This window comes from Mustela erminea, chromosome 20 (genome assembly GCF_009829155.1).
Source record: "Mustela erminea isolate mMusErm1 chromosome 20, mMusErm1.Pri, whole genome shotgun sequence".
NCBI lineage: Eukaryota > Metazoa > Chordata > Mammalia > Carnivora > Mustelidae > Mustela > Mustela erminea.
This window is the reverse complement of record NC_045633.1, coordinates 4,299,053-4,318,752: the sequence shown is the minus strand read 5'-3', so window position 1 is coordinate 4,318,752 and position 19,700 is coordinate 4,299,053. Positions and strand designations below refer to the sequence as shown.

Sequence of the window (19,700 nt, the reverse complement as noted above, 5' to 3'; positions counted from 1 at the left end):
GCAGGCCTCCTGCCCCAAGAGGGTACGACAAATGCTTCTAGAACTAACAACGGAACTTCACAGAGAAACAGTACACGGGCTAAACACAGAAAGGTAAGCTGTATTCCTCTATGCCAGCAACGAATATGGAGGCTCCACAGTCCAACACACCTTCGCAAAGAAACTACTTCGTACAAAGAAACTGCTTTGGGATAAATCTAACAGTGCCTGTCCAGGCATCCCGTGCTGAAAGCTATTTAGCACTGAGACAGGAAGTCAAAGATAGAAATAAATGGAAAAGATACACCACGTTCGTGACCTGGAAGACTAGGCATCGTCACGATGTCAATTCTCCCCAGACTGATAGAGAGACTTAACGCCATTTCTATCAAAATCCTGTCAGCTGCGTTTGTTTTCGTAGAGATAGACAAAAATATTCTAAAATCTATGTGGAGGGCAAAGGAATCAGAGTAGTTTCAAAACCGCTTTTGAAAAGAAGAGTAATTTGGGAACACAGTCTTTAGAGTTTCAGAACTTAGTAGTAGTTGTAACAAGGAAGCCCGTGTTGGTATTGGCAGAAGGACAGTGCCACAGAACAAAGACTCCAGAAACAGTCCCCACAAATATGCCCATCTGAGTTTTGAAAAGGGTGCTGAAGCAATTCCATTCCAGACAGCTCGGTTTGGTGCCGACCACAGCCATCTAGAGCTTGTGAGGAGCTCAGAGAGGCCACCCTCAGAACACAGCAGCAGCAGAGGAGGAGGATGGTGGTGTGACCGAGGTCCTGCCAGGTGGGAATGGGAGAGAGACTGTGTGCCCAGGGTTGTGTGGGCGGGGCCCAAAGACCTATCCGGCGGCGATGCCTTCCGAAGGCCGAGGGAGCAGGGAAACTGTCCATTCAGCGTGTGGGCCCGGCACCCAGGAGCGGGAAGGTGGTTAGGACAGCTGACGGGCGGGGCACTGAGACACTTGAGCTGAGTCTGAGCAAAAGCACCTCCCGTCTTCCAGGCTTCTGTGAGGCTTGCTGCTTGTCTGGCGTCTCGAGACCCCACAACCTTGTCCCGGTGGGCGCAGCACCTCACAACCTCCAGACCCATGGCCACTGGTCTGAGGACACCCCTTTCCAGCTCCTGTACTTCGTCCTCGAGGTCGGCGCGGAGGACGAAGAAGTGAGCAGCCCTTGGGAAGATGCTCCTCTGCACGGAGGTACCTGTAGGGCATGATGTCAGGGCCCCGTGTCTCCGGGGGGCTGGGGCCTCGCTGGGAGGCGGGCCTGTGTCTCAGGAGTACACCGGTTTGCCAAAAGGTAGCCGTCAGCTTGTGTGCCCCTCCTTTCGCAGCTGAGAAGAGCCCAGAACGGGGCCTCGTTGATGGAGCTGCTAACTATGTGGGGGGCCTGGAGACAGCGCGAGTGGAAATGCGGCCGAACCGGGCAGATGAGGTTTCAGCCTTGCTGGGGCTCAAGTCCTGCTAGAAGAGACCGACGTGAAGCCCGTAAGTGGAGTGTTGATGGGGGAGGAGCTCCGTTCTCCTTCTCGAGTAGGTTACGTTCCACGAGGGGTTGTCAGGATCCCCACCGTGCACCTGAGATCAGGCCAGTCAGGGGTCAGTGTGTGTGTGTGTGTGTGTGTGTGTGTGTGTGTCTGTGTGTGTGTGTGTGTGTGTGCGTGTGTGTGTGTGTGTGTGTGTGTAGGGGGAATGGCCTTCCTTTTGGGTGGGTTGCGGGTATCAGTGATCGGAACCCATGATGAACAGGACTGACAGGATGCGTGAGGGACTCACCCCCTGGCTGGCCAAGACAGGAAGGAAATAACGACCCGTGAAATTCGTCATTACTGTTTTGCATTGAGTGCTGAGAAGTACAGGGTGCGTTAGAGTTTGTAATTTGCTGAGTAATGTTTAAGCTGAGACCAGGAGGCTAAGAAATCAAGGCGGATGTGGGAAGGTGTTCCGTTAGGGCCGGGAAGGATGTGCAGTGTTGAAGGAATTGAGAGAATGTCCTTGAAGCTGGGGCCACGTGGGGACCGTGGGGTGGGGAAAACCAACGTTTGGGGTGACGACTTGTTGTTTTTGTAGGGTCTTGGAAACGAATCATAGTGATTTAAAACATGGGGTCCAGACCCCAAGCAGATCCTACCTCTGCCTCTTATGAGCCGTGTTGCTAAAGCATTGTACGTCTCCCTTCCCTGATGGGACGAATGGGGATGATGATAATCCCACGTCATAGATGACTGTAAAGATGAAGTGAAATTTAACATTAACAAAACACTTAGCGCCACGTCTGACATGCAGGCGGTGTCAGTGGTGGTTAGTTCAAGAAGTAAAGAAATACACAGATAAGTTTTGAAGACGTGGTGGCAGTCTGTGGTGACGTTTGTGAACATACGTGGACTCCACGCAACTTCATTTCTTCTCCAGCTTTCAGATGCTCTTGACCACATGTGTCACACTGTTGAATGAGAAAGAATTTTTCTCAAATGGACAGTTATTTGTCCAGAGAGAGTCTGCAGCGCCACTGAAATGACGAGAGGGAAATAAAATGCTTTTCAGTACCGTGTCCCAATTAGCTGTGCTTAAAATGTCCTGATAAATTGATTTAGTTAGTATTTGTGGGTAACCGTTTGTGTGAACTTGCTTCAAGTCAATTGACTCTAGAGTCACTGAGATACAGAATACGGACAGAGAAGTAGTATGGCTAGAGCTTGGCTTTTCTGGACTCTCTATGGGATAGGTGTTTTGTTCTGTTTTGTTTTTGTTTTCAGGTAGGAAACATCTTTATTATTGGCCTTGACTCATTCATCATACAGTGTCCAACGTGGATTCCGTATCCTGACAACCTGCCTGGCGCGTTACTCTGCTGGCCGCTCTAGTCCAGACGTCAGGCCGTCCCCCGAGGGGAAGCCAACCCCACCGGCCCCAAAAGTTCATGCTTGGGGTGCTGAGCGCCAGCCTGTCCCAGGAATGGGCCCCTTGTTCCCTGGCCCTCTACTCCGGCCAGCAGTTCTGGGGAGGCCGAGGCTGGAGCCCGACACTCTCCTTGGTTTCGGGATCGTTTAAGAAAACCGAGGAGACAAACGTTTCACCGTCTTTAAAAACACAGGAGTCTGAGGAGAGAAGCCAAGGTCCGCCGCTTGGGAGCTCCGTGGGAGGACGAAGCATCCGTGTCCCTTGCCGACCCACGCTGCGCCGCCTCCTTATGCCCACGCGGAAGCCCATTTTCAGGCGGCGGTATTGGCACAGGTGGTGCTGGCCGACCTGGCAGCGACGGTCGGAGCCGCCGGTGTAGCCGGTGTCGCTGCGGTTGCTGTGGATGCCTCCGCTGGAAGCAGCTCTCGTGGCCCTCGCAGGGGAAGACGCTGTAGCGCTTGCCGCTCGACATGTGCCCACACCCCATGCAGTCCACCTGCAGCTCCGGCTTCGCCAGGCTCGGAGTCGCTGGCAGCGCCCGGGGCTGAGGCCCAGGAAGCTGCTGGAGGCCTGCAAGGCCCCGTGGCCAGCACTTCGCGAGCTGCCGCCCCCTCTGTGGCCGCACCTTCCCTGCCTGGGCCTCAGGCGGGGCCCCAGACTCGCTGGCCTTTGCCGCCGCCGCCACCCACCCTGGGAGCCGGCCTCGTGCTGCAGCCGCTTTTCTCTGGGATAGTTTTTTATCATTTCTCTGCTCTCCTCTGTCTCAGTTTCCGACGCCTTCCTGCGTCTGCAGCCCACACATTGTCGGGGAAGTTTGGGTTTGGAATGGCAGACTAAATAGTGGTTCCCAACCCAGTGCTAACCAGCAAAGCATGAAGGACTCTGGGGTTTTTTGTCTTTTTTTTTTTTTTTTTTTTTTAAGATTTTGTTCATTGGACAGTGAGAGATCACAAGTAGGCAGAGAGGCAGGCAGAGAGAGGGGGAAGCAGGCTCCTTGCTGAGCAGAGAGTCCGATGCAGAGCTGGATCCCAGGACCCTGAGATATTGACCTGAGCCGAAAGCAGAGGCCTTAACCCACTGAGCCACCCAGGCGCCCCCTGTGGCCATTTTTTTTAAAGAAAAGACAGATGCTTATGTCCAACTCCAGACTCAGGGAGTCAGAGCCCTCTGGGATAGGCCCCAGGGTACAAGGACCAAGCATGTTTACCATCTAGATGCATTCCACGGCAGCTTTTTTGGCACTGGGCTTTCCATTATCTGAAAAAACATTCAGCGAGATTGGGAGAACCCAATAAACTAACGTTTGATGACATTTTAGCAGGGCTCTGCCCTTCAGGGTCTGGGATATCGTGAGCTACATGTTTGGTGTAACGTGTTACACACCCTTAGGTCTTGTCACAAAGGGATGGATTGGGGCGCCTGGGTGGCTCCGTAGGTTAAAGTCGGCGCACGTCATGATCCCAGGGTCCTGGGATGGAGCCCCGCATCGGGCTCTTGGCTCAGCAGGGAGCCTGCTTCCTCCTCTCTCTGCCTGTCTCTCTGCCTACTTGTGATCTCTCTCTGGGAAAAAAATCCATTAAACCTTTAAAAAACAAAATAAATTTAAAAATTTTTTAAACGTTACGGACTGTTTTTTCTTTTGCTTGGTTTTGTACATCAATTTTATGTATTTAACAGAGAACGAGCCAGACAGCCTAAGCAGGGGGGACAGCAGGGGGAGAGGGAGAAGCAGGCTCCCCACTGAGCAGGGAGCCCAACAAGAGGCTGGATCCCAGGACCCTGAGATCAGGACCTGAGCTGATCCCAAGAGTCGGACTCTGAGCCAAACCGAGCCACCCAGGCACCCTTACAGGAAAATAAATGGCCAGGCTAAAGAAAGAGCAGGGACAAAGTGAGGCCTGTCATTAGAAGAGGCGTGTGAGACCTATTCACCAACGGCAAGGTACGCGTCGTCTTCTCACTCAGGACTTAACAGATACAGAGAGTCAACATATTTGTGAGATAATCAGATCAATCTGAACTGTGACTTGACATGTCATGCTACTGAGAAATTATTCTGAAATGTTTAAAGAGTGACGATACTTTTGTGGGTCTATCTATGTGTGTGTCGCACAAGGGCAGTTTTGTTCCCTGGGAGAAGTTTGGCAACGTCTAGGACACATTCGGTGGTCAGAAGCAGGACTGAGGAAGACACTCTCTGCCTCTGGTGTGTGGAGACCAGGGGTGCTGCTAAGCATCCTAGTAAGCTCAGGACAGGGCCCTCAGCCAAGACCGATGGGGCCCAAGATGTGGGGAACGCCAAGATTGGGAAACCCTGTTCTGGAGACACATGTTGAAGTAGCTGTGGGTCAAATGACAGGATGAAGATATTTGCTTCAAGGGGCGCCCGGGTGGCTCAGTGGGTTGAGCCGCTGCCTTCGGCTCAGATCATGATTCCAGGGTCCTGGGATTGAGCCCTGCATGGGGCTCTCTGCTCAGCACGGAGCCTGCTTCCCCCCCCTTCTCTCGCTGCCTGCCTCTCTGCCTACTTGTGATCTGTCAAATAAATAAATAAAATCTTTAATTAAGAAAAATAAAAAAGAAGAGATTTATTCAACATAGGCCTAAATTGATTAACAACGTAAATGTCCAACAACATGTGAATGAAGAAACAGACTGAGTATATCCATACAAGGCAATGCTATACACCAGTAAAGAAAGAATCAACTACTGATCAATGCAACAAACGTGCACGACCTAAACACACTGACTCACCAAAAGCAGCTGAAACAGTATACACAATAGGATTCTATCTAAATGAAATTCTATTTAGAAATTCTGTCCTATATAGTGAGAGAAAGCAGCCTGTGGTTGGCAAACAGAAGGGTCATGGTGGGGTAAAGGAGTGGGAAGGAGCATGAGGAAACTTTCTGGAGTACTGGAAATGTTTTCATCTGACCATGCTGGTCGTGGTTCTAAAAATGCATACAGTTGTCAAAACTAAAATTATGCATGTACACCTGAAACTCATGTAACACTGCACATCAAATATACTAAAAAACAAAAACAAAAAGCCATACACTTAAAATACACACACTGTACACGATTTCCCTAATAACACTGACTGTAACAAGTATCAAGAGAAGAATCCCACTCATAACTACATTAGAAGGAGTAAAATACCTACGAACAAATTTAACCAAGAAAGTGAAAGACCTGCACGAAACTGAAAAGATGTAATTAATGCAAGGATATCCCGTGTTCATGTATGAATGAGTATTATTAAAATGTCCATACTATCCAAATCAACCTACAGATTCAACGCTATCCCAGCATTTTTCGCAAAAAGGACAAACAATCTTAAAATTTGTATGAAACCGCAAAACACCCCAAATAGCAAAAAAAAACACAAAAAACAAAAAAACCAGGAGGCACCACCTTTCCCAATTTTAAACTGTTACCACGAAGATACAGAAATCAAACAAAATGGCATTGGCGTGAAAACAAATACACAGATCAATGAAACAGAGGAGAGTTCAGAAATAAACATACATATACGTATATATATATGGGTTTAATCACATATAATAAGAAAGCCAAGAATATGCAATAAGGAAAAAAAAGAGTAACCTCCATCAATAGTGCTGGGAAAACAGGACAGCCACATGCAAAAGAATGAAACTGGACCACTACCTTACACCACAAACAAAAATTAAATAAAAATGGATTAAAGACGTGAATGTAAGACCAGAAACCATAAAACTCCTAGAAGAAAACATTGTCAAGTAAGCTACTTGACTGAGGTCTTGCTGACAATTTTTTGATTTGGCAACAAAAGCAATAGCAAACAACTCAGACTAAATCAAATTAAACAACTTCTGCACAGCAAAGAAAAAAACAAAATGAAAAGGCAGCCTGGTGAATAGGGGAGAGTATTTATATATCGTATATCTGATGAGAGATTAACATCCAGTATCTATACAACAGATATTGTACAGATGTAAGACATACATCTATATCTTATACAACTCGACAGCAAAATCTAGTTTGATTTAAAAATGCCCAGAGGATCTGAGGAGACATTTTTCCAAAGGAGACATACAGATGGCCAACAGACACATTAAAAAAAAATTCCTCAACATCACAAGTCATCAGGGAAATGCCCATCAAAACCATCGTGAGTTCTATCACCTCACACCCGTTAGAATGGCTACTCTCAAAAAGATAGAAGACTAGACTAGAAGACTAGAAGTGACAACTGCTGGCAAGGAGGGGAAGAAAAGGGAACCCTTGTGCACTGCTGGTAGAATGGATATGATGTAACCACTACGGAAAACAGTATCCTCACAAAGCTCAAAGTAGAACTACCATAGGATCAAGCAATTCAACTTCTGGTTATTTATCTAAAGGGAACAAACACTATCTCCAAGAGACAGCGGCATTTCCATGTTCACTGCACCACTGTTTACGGTAACTAAGAGATCTCCATCGACAGGTGCAGGGATTTTTACAAAAACACATGCACTCACACACAATTGTTCAGGCATAGAAAAGAATGAAATTTTGCCATCTGTAACAACACAGATGGACCCTGAGGGCATTACACTAAGGGAAGTGAGACAGAAAAAGATACATACTGTATGATCTCACTTAAACATGGAATCTTCAAAACAAAAACAAAAGCAGAAACAAAAACAAACCACCATGAAAAGTACTATGAACTCACAAATACAGAGAGTGGATTGGTGGTTGCCAGAGGCAGGGTGTAGGGGTGGGTAAAACAGGTAAGGCAATCAAAAGGAACAAACTTCCCATCATCAAATAATTAAGGTCTGGGATGTAATATACAGCTCCATATATGACTATAGTTAATACTACTATATTGCATACCTGAAAGCTGAGAATCATTTCTAAAGGTTCTTATTAAAAAAAAAAAAACAGAAAAGGATGATGTCAACTAGACTTACTAGGGTGATCATTTCACAATATTGAGAAATATCAAATCATGACATACATATCTGAAACTAATATTATATGTTAATTATACTTCAGTTTCAAAGAGGACACTCATTTTTTAAAAAGTATCTTGATTGGGGTGACTTATGTTTTCTATGTCTACACTTATGTCAGAACTTAATAAATTATACACTGTAAATATGTACACTTTATGGGATGTCCATTCTAATTCAGTAAAACTTCAAAGAAAAAAAAAAAAAAAACCTAAATGGTGTCTTGAATAATTAGTCCCCTCTTCCCTTTTTCATAAATAAATTGCTACAGACAAACACTAAAAATGTAGGTAACTTTAAAAAAGAAGAAACTTGAGTGAGCTGGGAAAACCACTTAAACTGAGCCTATGAAACCAACAACAAATGTCCTTTTCAACTGTGAAACAATAAATATTAGTCAAAATAAGGATCTAGATGGGAAAGCCCACTGTACCAGGAAGTTTCTGACCTAAATCTCATTCTCCGCCATCTCTTCCCAAACCAACTTCCAGCCACCAGTGATCATTTAAAAAGTCTAGACCTATATATAATACTTTTGAAGGATTAAAGAATTTGGCACTCATATACATAAACTAGACTTTTTTCCCCAAGGATCTGAGAGAGAGAACGCACGTGTGCGTTAACAGGAGAGGAAGAGAGAAATCTCCAACAGACTCTGTGCTGAGTGGGGAGCCTGAGGCGGGGCTGGATCAAAGGACCGTGGGACCATGACCCGAGCTGAAGGCAGAGGCTTCAACCCACAATGTTTAAAATAAACATTTTTAAGTTGGTTCTAGGCAGACACATGGTAATGATATTACACTATACAGAGCTCTGATCAGTCATGGCTTTCAAACACTCTCTCTTTTTTTTACTAAGAACATGTTAATGGAGGAAAAACTCTTGGGAGAATTGGTGAGTTTGCAACTTACGTCTCCAGCTGCGGCAGCCTGCGAGTTGGTGTAAATCCCAAAGGGTCCAGAATCCGAGTAACTGGCGTTAAAAGCGGAAACAAGACATATAACGGAATTTTACTGGATGTCATTTTACCAGGGAAAACAGGGCCCAATTTCCCAAACAGACAAAAGCCTGGGACCTTCCCGGTACAAGCGAAAGAGATGAATTACGATTTCACGTAACCAGTTCTGGCAAGGGCCGCCGTGTTTTGGATGCGGCTTACTTCTTTCAAAACCATAATGGTTTTTAACATTTTTCACTTAAATCTTTCTAAACCAGACTGCTCGCTTTACTTTTTTGCTGGTATTTTCTAACGTTCTTTGATGATTAAAGGTTAACGTAAACATTTATTTATTGTGATAACAGTAGTATCACAGCGGCAGGATGGCTGAAGGGTACACACTGTGGGCTTCAGTATCAGACAAGCCCGCTCTGTTCCCTCTGCTAGTGCTGAGGGCCCCCTTTTTTGCCAATTCACTTACACTTCTCCTACAGACGAAAGTCAAAGGGCCGGGGGAAAATGCTCAGCAGACGTAACCAGATATCCTAGGTAGCCGCAAGTTCAGCCTCAGGACTGGGTACTGCTGTCTGCAGTCTGAGCAGAGTGTTACGCTCCCTAAGGAGAACACGAATGCTCAGTGTCGTGTTTCCCAGTGTTTATGTGGACGCTTTACACAAAGATCACCTAGGCTGTTTTTAAAAGTACAGACTTTCCAGTTCCTCTAACAGATTTACTCAATCAGATCCCCACAGATGCAATCTGGAAAGCCGCATTTCAAAAATAATTCCAGGTGATTCTTAGGCATGGTAAAGTTGGAGAACCACGGGCTTAGCCCATAGAAGGCATAAGAAGAAACGTTCTTTAATGATTTGAAGGTTAATGACCATTTTGAGACTATCCTATTCATACCTCAAATTTCCGGCCGAATGCTAAAGTAGGAATTTCCATTAAATGACATCACTGATCAGAACTGAACTGCAGCCACCCAAAAGCATCCTTAACATTCAGAGGTAAAGAGTAGTATGAAGAAAACAGCAGCATGAGCGAGGAAAGAGGAAACATAGAGGGAATTCAAAAAGCAGCAGCTAAATGTGATAAAGGACTAATTTAAGATAACGGTTTTCAAACAATGCTCCAGGGAACGCCAAGGTTCTACGGAGACAATTCCAAGGCATTCGGTGTCAAGTAAACATTAAAAAATTTCTTTAAAAGGGAACATTTTTGGTTTAGCATTGCAGCTGGGAAACTGTAGGGGATGAAAAAGGTTCCTCTGCTTTAAAAAAAAAAAAAATAAATAAAAAAATTTTTTTTTTTGAGAACCATCATTTATAGGGTGCCTGGGTGGCTCAGCGGGTTAAGCCTCTGCCTTCGGCTCAGGTCATGATCCCAGGGTCCTGGGCTCAAGCCCCGTATCAGGGCTCTCTGCTTGCTAGGGAGCCTGCTTCCTCCTCTCTCTCTCTCTGCCTGCCTCTCTGCCTACTTGTGATCGCTACCTATCAAACAAACAAACAAACAAATAAATCTTAAAAAAAGAAAAAGAAAAAGAAAACCATCATTTAAGAGAGAAAAACCCTCTAAAAGCCTGAGATACAGGAGAACCATTTTAGATTTCTAAATCAACATGACCATATATAATGAACTCTGCTCAAACCGAAAGCCTGATTTCTGGCCTGAGACCCACACATACACCATACACATCTGTTTTGTGAATGAGATGCCTACAGGAAAATCACGTTGTCCTTAAAATAATGACCAGTGCCCCTACTCCCTGCGTTCCTTTATAATAAAACTTGTGATTCCTGCCTGTATGCTAATTTATAAATCTTTTGAGCTTTTACAAAATGTAAAAAGTAAATGATCCTATAAAAACTGATCATCCTCCAGAGCACTTTCTTCCCTGTGAAGAGCATGTTCCCAGGAGCGCCTGGGTGGCTCAGTGGATTAAAGCCTCTGCCTTTGGCTCAGGTCATGAGCCGCGGGAAGGAAGAAAACTCAACCAAGAAACACCTCTGTAAGAACCCGGCCTATATAAGAACATGGCACAGGGTGGCAAAAAAGTCAACCAGGTCTAGCCTTAGACCTGTCCCTAGGTATGTTGTAGTGGGCAAGGCCTTGACTGCTCTTGTCTGTAATAAAATTTAAAAATAAAATGAGACTAAAAAAAAAAAAAAAAAAAAAAAAGTAAAATCAGTAAAAGCAAAATAAAAGCAATACAAGTAGCTACCATGCGTGGGGGATGGGGGGGCGTTGGCGTCTGGGTGGTTCAGTGGATTAAAGCCACTGCCTTCGCCTCAGGTCAGGATCTCAGGGTCCTGGAATCGAGCCCCGCATCGGGCTCTCTGCTGAGCAGGGAGCATGCTTCCTCTTCTCTCTCTCTGCCTGCCTCTGTGCCTACTTGTGATCTGTCAAATAAATAAAGAAAATCTTAAAAAAAAAAGCTACCGTGTATTCAGCGCTTCTCATATGCCCACTGCTACACATCATTCTCATGAGTTCTCTTAATAATCCAGAGAAGTTATCCCTTTAGAAACACGGACCTGGGGGATGCCTGGGTGACCAAGTCCGTTAAGCTGCTGCCTTCAGCTCAGGTCACGATCCCAGGGTCCTGGGATCGAGTCCCATATCGGGCTCCTTGCTCAGCAGGGAGCCTGTTTCTCTCTCTGCCTCTGCCTGCCACAATGCCTGCTTGGGCTCTCGATCTCTTTCTCTCTCTCTCTCTCTGACAAATAAGTAAGTAAATAAATAAAATCTTTAAAACAACGACAACAACAACAAAGACCTGAGGCTCCAAGAGATCCAGAGCAGCGCAGGCCTGCCTGACAGCCCGACAGTGCCATAAACGCTCCTGTACAAATCAACTCACTCACTCCTCACTACAATCCTATGAAGTCAGGACTGTTAGTATTCCCATTTTTCAGATAAGGAGACAGGCACAGAGAGATTATTCAACTTGTCCAGGTCACACAGCTAAGCAGTCTACCTCCAGAGCATGGACTCCCAACCACCATGCAATTCTGCTGGAGGCCACTGAGCCAGGCATAAGAGCGAGAGCCGGGATTCAGACCCAAGCTGAGTAATTTTAAACCTCGAAAGCATAACCCTTTCCACTAGGGCAGAAGAGAAAAACAGGCAGCCAGTGGTGCAAACTCAGTGATCTCAGAAATCAGGAAATTTTATTCTCAAATAAAACCAAGACTGGTCTCGGACCAAGGTCCTGAAAAAGAGTTCTCAACTCTAACTCACACACCCACACAGTAATAAGCAACTGGCACCGAGCGGGGGACCGTCCCATCAGATGGGACATGGACACTCGGGTTCACCGTAGTCCTCACCACTCCTGCCTGCCTTACACTGGCCAACTTGATCCATGTGCATCACTCCTGCCTCTGAAGGAGTCGGAGTCGGCTACCCCTCCACCCATAGGACAGCCAAAATTCCCTTCACCAAGGTCTGACTCTACAGTAAATACAATGATAAAAGGAGAACTCAAAAAACTTCTATTAAGGCCAAGACAGAAGTTTCAAAGATTCTGGCCGTAAGTTCGCTGGAAATCAAGAAATCAGGGATGCTGGGCACTGCCAGAATCAATGAAAAAGGAGGTATGTGAGTGGGCAGAGGCAGAAGGAAAAGAGGAAGCGGGAAAACATACTGAGGTTGCTCAGAGAGTGTTGAGCCACCACGGAAATAGAGGCAGAAAGCAAATGTCTCACGCTCCCACTTACCTGTTCATAGTTTATGAACGTGGCGGTGTCAAAACTGCTGGCTGTCCACTTGAGAAGGCTGGCCGGCTGCTCCGGAGTCATATAAACCAGCACACATTGGGTGATCAGGAGTGTTGGCAATCTTACGAGAAGAAAAAAGGCACATCCACATGTATTCATCAAACCGACTCTCTAGGGATGACTGGGTGGCTCTGTTGGGTAAGCACCCGGCTCAGGTCATGATCTCGGGGTAGTGAGATCAAGCCCACATCGGGCTCCCCATTCAGTGGGGAGTCTGCTGGAAATTCTCCCCTCCCCCTGCACACATGCTCTCCCCACCAAGAACGAAAGAAAGAAAGAAAGAAAGAAAGAAAGAAAGAAAGATAGATAGATGTCCAGTATACACTAAAAAAAATGGGACTCTCCAATGGCACCCATGTGGCAGTACTGGTGGGGCAGTAAAACTCTGTTTTTCACACCCCAGGAAAACAAGACACACTGAACAAGCACATCAACAGTCAATGTAGTAATAGATGTAGAACACCATCGTGACCCAAAGTTTCAGACTGTAAGAAGGTGAGCAATGAGCAAGGATTTGTCTCGCTTCTGAAACAGTGTGAAAGGCACGTGGTGTTGTGTAGACATAGCTACAAATTCTCCCCTTCCCCTACCCCCGAGAGTCCAAAATGGTGGAGGAGTAGGAGACCCTGGTTTTGGCTGGTCCCAGGAACTCAGTTAGAGAGCTATCACATCATTCTGAACACCCACAAACTCAACCGGAGATCGAAGCATAGCTGTAACTCTACAAATAGGAAAGGGACCCCTTTCTGCAAGGTAGGAGGTGCAGAGAAGTGAATCGGAGGCAACATACCGGAAGATAAACCATGGGGGTTGGGGGAGCCTCCATAAACCGGCACCAGAAAGTGACAGAGCAGCAGAGCACAAAATCAGAACTTTCAGACGTCTGTCCTGGCTCACCAGGATGTCCCTGCCTGAAAGGAGCTCCGGTGGTGAAGCAGGGCAGAATCCTGGGTAGGAGAGTGTAGTCTCAGGATCCCAGCGTCCCAGAAAGACTGGGGGTGCCTGAGTGTGGCAGAGCTCCTGGGCATCGGAGCAGGGAAGACGGCTGCAATCAGAGAGCCCAGGAGGGGGTTCTCAGCTTGGGGTTGCTAGAAACTGTGAACCAAGGCATGGTCAGGTGACTGCTCCCGGACTAGGGGCCCAGGAAGCAGCAGAACCACCACAAGAACCCCCTTGCTCCCCTGGGAGGCGTGGCACAGGTGCACACTGCAGGAGTCGGCACAGTTTGCAGACTTGAAAGGGATCATGTGCCTGAGATAGAAATGCTCGGTCACAGGCTGGATGAGGATGGAGTGTGGTTGGAGACCAGGGAGATAGGAGTGATTGACTGCTTTCCTCTGAGAGCTCACCGATACCAGACTGGATAAAAAAGCAAGACCATTGAGGGCCACCCGGGTGGCTCAGTGGGTTAAAGCCTCTGCCTTCGGCTCAGGTCATGATCCCAGGGTCCTGGGACTGAGCCCCGCATCCGCATCCGGCTCTCTGCTCAGCAGGGAGCCTGCCTCCTCCTCTCTCTCTGCCTACTTTTGATCTCTGTCAAATAAATAAATAAAATCTTAAAAAAAAAAAAAAAAAAAAAAAAAGCAAGACCGCCGATACGCTGTCTGCAAGAGACTCATCTTAGACTCAAAGACACCTCCAGATTCAAAGTGAGGGGGTGGAAAACCATTTACCATGCTAACGGACCTCCAAAGAAAGCTAGGATAGCTATCCCTGTATCAGACCTATAGAGATGAAACCAAAGACTAATAATGGATGCTAAAGGACACTATATCATAAAGGGTCTATCCAACAAGAAGATCTAACAATCGTAAATAGTCATGCCCCTCACATGGGATCAGCCAATTATATAAGCCGGTTAATAACAAAATTAAAGAAACACACTGGTGATAATACAGTAATCGTCAGGGACTTTAGCACGCCCTCACTGCCAAGGACTGACTGTCTAGGCAGAAGATCAACAAGGAAACAAGGGCTCTGGATGACACACTGCACCGGATGGACTTCACAGATACAGTCAGAGCATTCCACCCTAAGGCAACAGAATACACAGTCTTCTCGAGTGCACGTGGAACATTCTCCAGAACAGAACACCTACTGGGACACAGATCAGGTCCCAACTGGTACCAAAAGATTGGGATCATTCCCTGCCTATTTTCAGACCACCATGATTGGAAACTGGAACTCAATCACAAGAGGAAAGTTGGAAAGAACTCAAATACATGGAGGCTAAAGAAGAATTTTAAACTTCAGGGAAACCAATGAAAATGAAAGCGTAACTGTGCAAAATTCTGGGGATGCAACAAAGAGAGGGAAGTATCTAGTAATACAAGCCTTTCTCAAGAAACAAGATAGATCTCAGATACACAACCAAACCTGACACCTAAAGAAACTGGAGAAAGAACAGCCAATAAAGCCTGCACTCAAGAGTAGAGCAGAAATCAATCTAATAAAACCAAAAGGACAGTAGAACAGATCAATGACTAGGAGCTCGCTCCTTGAAAGAATTAGGCAGATCGATAATCCCCTGGACAGACTGATCAAAACAAAAAGAGCAAGGACCCCCAATAAACAAAATCATGAATGAAAGAGGAGACGTCACAACCACACCAAAGAAATACAAACAACCGTAAGGACGTATTACGAGCATCTACAGGCCAACAAATTAGGCCATCCGGAAGAAACAGATGCATCCCTGAGATAGATACACGACCAAAACTGAACCAGGAAGAAATAGAAAACCTAAACAAGACCCATAACCAGCAAAGAAACTGAAGCAGTAATCGGAAATCTCCCAACAAACCAAAGTCCAGGGCCAGATGTCTTCCCAGGGGAATTCTACCAAAGAGCTACACGAGAATTAATACCCAATCTTCCGAAGCTGTTTCAAAAACCAGAAATGGAAGGAGACCTTCCAAACTCTTTCTATGAGGCCAGCATTACCTTGATCCCCAAACCAGACAGAGACCTCACCAAAAAGGAGAATTACAGAGCAATGTCCCTGATGAACATGGATGCAAAAATTCTCCCGAAAATACTAGCTAACAGGATCCAACAGTACATGAAAACGATTATTCACCACGACCAGTGGAATTTAATTCCTGGGATGCAAGGGTGGTTCGATGTCTGCAAATCAATCAATAGGGATAGACTACATAGATGAAGGAAAGGACAAGAACCATATGATCCTCTCAACAGAGGCAGAAAAAGCATATGACAAACTACGGCATCCTTTCTTGATCAAAATTTCACAGTGTAGGGACAGGTACGTTCCCATATGTACATTCCCAGATGGGAATGTACCTATATATCATAAAAGCCATCTATGAAAAGCCCACAGTGAATACCATTCTCAATGGGGAAAAAGAGAGCCTTTCCCTTTTCCCCTAAGGTCAGGAACACAACAGGGATGTTCAGTATCACCACTGCTGTTCAACATAGCACTACAAGTCCTAGCCTCAGCAATCAGACAACAGACAACAGAAAGAACAAAAGGCAGGGGTGCCGGCAAGGCTCAGTTGGCTAAGTGTCTGCCTTCAACTCAGGGTCCTGGGATCGAGTCCTGATGATGCTCTCTGCTCAGCAGGGAACCTGCTTCTCCCTCTCCCTCCGTCTGATGCTCTGCCTACTTGTGATTTCTCTATCAAATAAACAAATAAAATCTTTAAAAAAGTAAGTAAGAAAGAAAGAAAGAAAGGGCAAAGAGGACATGATACTCTATGTGGAAAACCCAAAAGACTCTACCCCAGAACTGCTAGAACTCATACAGGAATTCAGCAAAGTAGCAGGATATAAAATCAATGCACAGAAATCAGTTGCATTTCCAGACACTAACAAGGAGACAGAAAAAAGAGAAACTAAGGAGTCGATCCCATTTGCAATTGCACCCAAAACCATAAGATACCTAGGAATAAACCTAACCAAAGAGGTAAAGGATCTGTACTCCAAAAACGGCAGAACACTTGTATGAAAGAAACTGAGGAAGACACGAAGAAATGCAAAAATGTTCCACGCTCATGGACTGGAAGAACAAATATTGTTAAAATAATGTCTATGCTACCTAGAGCAGTCTACATAGTCAACGCAATCCCTATCCCCAAACTTGTCTGGAACCAGAAAAGACCCCAGACAGCCAAAGGAGTGTTGAAAAAGAACACCAAAGCTGGTGGCATTCCAATCCCAATCTTAAGCTCTATTGCAAAGCTGTAATCATTCAGAGAGTACTGGCACAAAAACAGACAAATGGATCAATGAAACAGAATAGAGAATCTGGAAATACACCCTCAACTCTATGGTCAACTAACCTTTGACCAAGCAGGAAAGAATATCCAATGGAAAAAAGACAGTCTCTTCAACAAATGGTACTGGGAATATTGGACAGCTGCACGCAGAAGAACGAAACTACACTATTTCCTTACACCATACACAAAAATAGACTCAAAGTGGACGAAAGACCTACACATGAGACAGGAACCCATCAAAATTGTAGAGAACACAGGCAGCAAGTTCCGTGACCTCAGCTGCAGCAACGTCTTGTCAGACACGTCTCCAAAGCCAAGGGAACTAAAGGCCAAAAAATGAACTACCGGGACTTCATCAAGATAAAAAGATTTTGCACAGCATAGGGAACAGTGGACAAAACCAAGAGACAACTGGCAGGATGGAAGAAGGTACTTGCAAAAGACGTGTCAGATAAAGGGACAGTATCCAAAATCTAGAGAGAGCTTCCCAAACTCAACACCCAAAGAATCATCTGATCAAGAAATAGGCAGAAGACATGGACAGACGTTTCTGCAAAGACGACATTCAAATGGCCAACAGACACATGAAAAAATGCTCCGGATCACTGGGCATCAGGGAAACACAAAGCCAAACCACAAAGAGATACCATTGCACAATGGTCAGAAAGGCTAATATGTATGCATGCACCAATCTATATGAGACCAGCATAAATAGATACAAGATTTCTATTCTATGTAAGTTCCCTATACAGGGGAAGGCAGGGGAAGGAAGGCTCAGGGGCAGTGCCCCAGGGCGATGAGGGGCGGGGCCAGGGCCCCAAGGGCGGCAGGGACTCGCGCAGGGTGGGGGTGGGGGGGTCTCCGAGGGCCGACTCACCAAAGGGCTGCTCTGGCACTCCGGCACCGGTCCGGACCCGGGCTCCAGTGTGTGCCGTGGCCCAGTCCCGGGCCAGGACCCCCTGTGCCTGCTGTGTGCTGGCGGCAGGGGACGGGAGCACGCCACCAAGAGAGCAGCCAGCCCAGCCCTCCTGTTCCGAGCCCAGGCCCCAGCCGGCGCAATCGCAGCGGCGGGAATGGGCGCGTTCCCCGGCCGGGCTCTGGTTGGCCAGCTGCGGCTTCACCATGGCGACGGCAGGGGGCAGCGGGGCTCCGGCGGGGCAGCTGCAGAAGCGATTCCTAAACCGGTGCACTAGCGCCAGGCCGGGCTGACTCAGGCCTCTGCCGCCCCACACCTGGGCCACTCTGTGCAGAGCGGAGGACCCGCCCACCGGGCACCTCCACCGTCCGGCGCAACCCCATGCCTGGTCTAGGCGCACAGCCTCGGGAGGCGACAGAGGCACGGCGCAGGCAGCGGCCCGTGAACCGCCAAACCAAGGTGCGGGCGGAGCTGTTCCTGCAGGGCTGACGGGGCAAGGAGGGGCGGGACACTCTGGAGTCTCTGGAGGCTGGAAATACCCAAGGTCTCCGTGAGGCCAGTCGTCTGCGCTGGTGTAGACATCCCTGAAATGCACCAAGGATCCTCTCTCCTAGCTGGACGGATGCGTCTGACTGCACTTTTCACCTCAATGAAAGAGATGCTATTGCGTGGAAAGCTCATGCCGCCGCACTTTGTGTACTGCGACCCCACTTAGGGGGACGTCCAGGGCCAGGTGCATTTTCTGGCGGCAGGCACCTGGGTGCAGTCAGGCAGGAGCATGCACGAGGGGCCGCCCCAGGACAGCCAGCCAAGCAGGGGAAGGAGGGCAAGGGCCCAAGCCTGGTGTGGGGAGCTGCAGCGATGAGGGGCTGGGACCCAGACCAGGGGCCCCAGGGTCTTGGCTGTTCGGAACTACCTGACCGCCGGCCGGCCGTGGCTTGCGGGAGCGCGGGAGCGCGCGCGAGGTGGGGGGCGCGGGAGCGCGCGCGAGGTGCTGCTTGGAAACAGCAGCGGTTGGCTTTTGATTCTTAGCCTGGCGCACGCAGGGGTTCTGTGACACTTGGCGGGGTAGTCCGGCTGGACTGGACGCTTTCTCACCGCGGACCAGGGCAGTTGTATGACCGCCAGATGTTCTCCTGGGCTGGTGGTCTGGGCTGTGGCCTAGGCCATACCCTAGGGGCCGTGGACAGCAGCCACACCTCTCTGACCAGGGACATCTCTGATATTCACAGACATGTGCTGGGGAAAGGGACCTTCCCTGGGGACGCCATGGATGTGGCTGATGTCATCTCATCCCAGACACAGATCAATAGACGCCTCCCTGAGACAGAAACGCTGGAGGCTGAAGTGACTCACTGGAAGATGTTGTGCCCGTGTTCCACCCAGGGACCAAATACCATCGACCCAGAAACAGTGTGGAAACTGAAGAGCCACATCAGGGACCTACAGCAGAAGCAGATGCGGGAAATGGACAAACATCAGCTGGAAGTGGCCGTGCTGCAAAACACCCACCGGCAGAAGCTAGCCGACCTCGCTGACCGGCACCGCAAACAACTGACGGACTACCAGCGACAGGTGGAAGACCTGCAAAACCAAGATGCTGCCGGGAACGGGGACCGTGACCTTCTGGAGGAGAGGGAAATGGATCTCAGAAGGCTGAAGCAGCAACTTACACAAATGCAGCGGCTCAACGACAGTCTGAACAACCTTGCTTCCGACCTCCGAGCAGAAAAGGAGAAGTTGGTTCGTCAGCTCCAAGACGCAACCCATCAGCTGGAGGAATCCGTCCTGCGCAACAACGAGGATTCCCTAAAGAACAACATCGCCGTGAGGGCTTTAAAGATAGAGAAAGGACGGTTAGTGGCCAAACTGTGTCGGGCCGAAAAGAAGCTTTTCGAACACAAGACTGAACAAAGCCTCAGAGAATGGTCACCCGCAGACAATGGCCGT

The 19,700-nt window shown here is 47.6% G+C and overlaps 1 protein-coding gene and 1 long non-coding RNA gene across 7 annotated transcripts in view; one reads left to right on the top strand and one right to left on the bottom strand.

Annotated features, from left to right (window-relative positions):
• LOC116580527 (cytochrome b-c1 complex subunit 2, mitochondrial) overlaps positions 1–19,700 on the bottom strand; it is a 130,698-nt gene that overhangs the window by 45,396 nt on the left and 65,602 nt on the right. For all 5 annotated transcript variants that reach the window (XM_032326869.1, XM_032326871.1, XM_032326866.1 and 2 more), the window contains 2 exons: positions 12,534–12,654; positions 8,786–8,866 (listed from right to left, as the gene is read on the bottom strand). In XM_032326869.1, coding sequence (XP_032182760.1) covers positions 8,786–8,866; positions 12,534–12,654 — 202 coding nt within the window. The remainder of the gene's footprint in view (positions 1–8,785; positions 8,867–12,533; positions 12,655–19,700) is intronic.
• On the top strand, positions 6–1,616 carry LOC116580534. Of its 2 annotated transcripts, none has more exons than XR_004281692.1 (4): positions 6–93; positions 558–770; positions 988–1,185; positions 1,320–1,616. It is a non-coding gene; the product is annotated as an uncharacterized LOC116580534 (long non-coding RNA). The 2 variants fall into 2 exon arrangements; XR_004281691.1 differs by having other exon boundaries at positions 652–770; positions 1,320–1,614.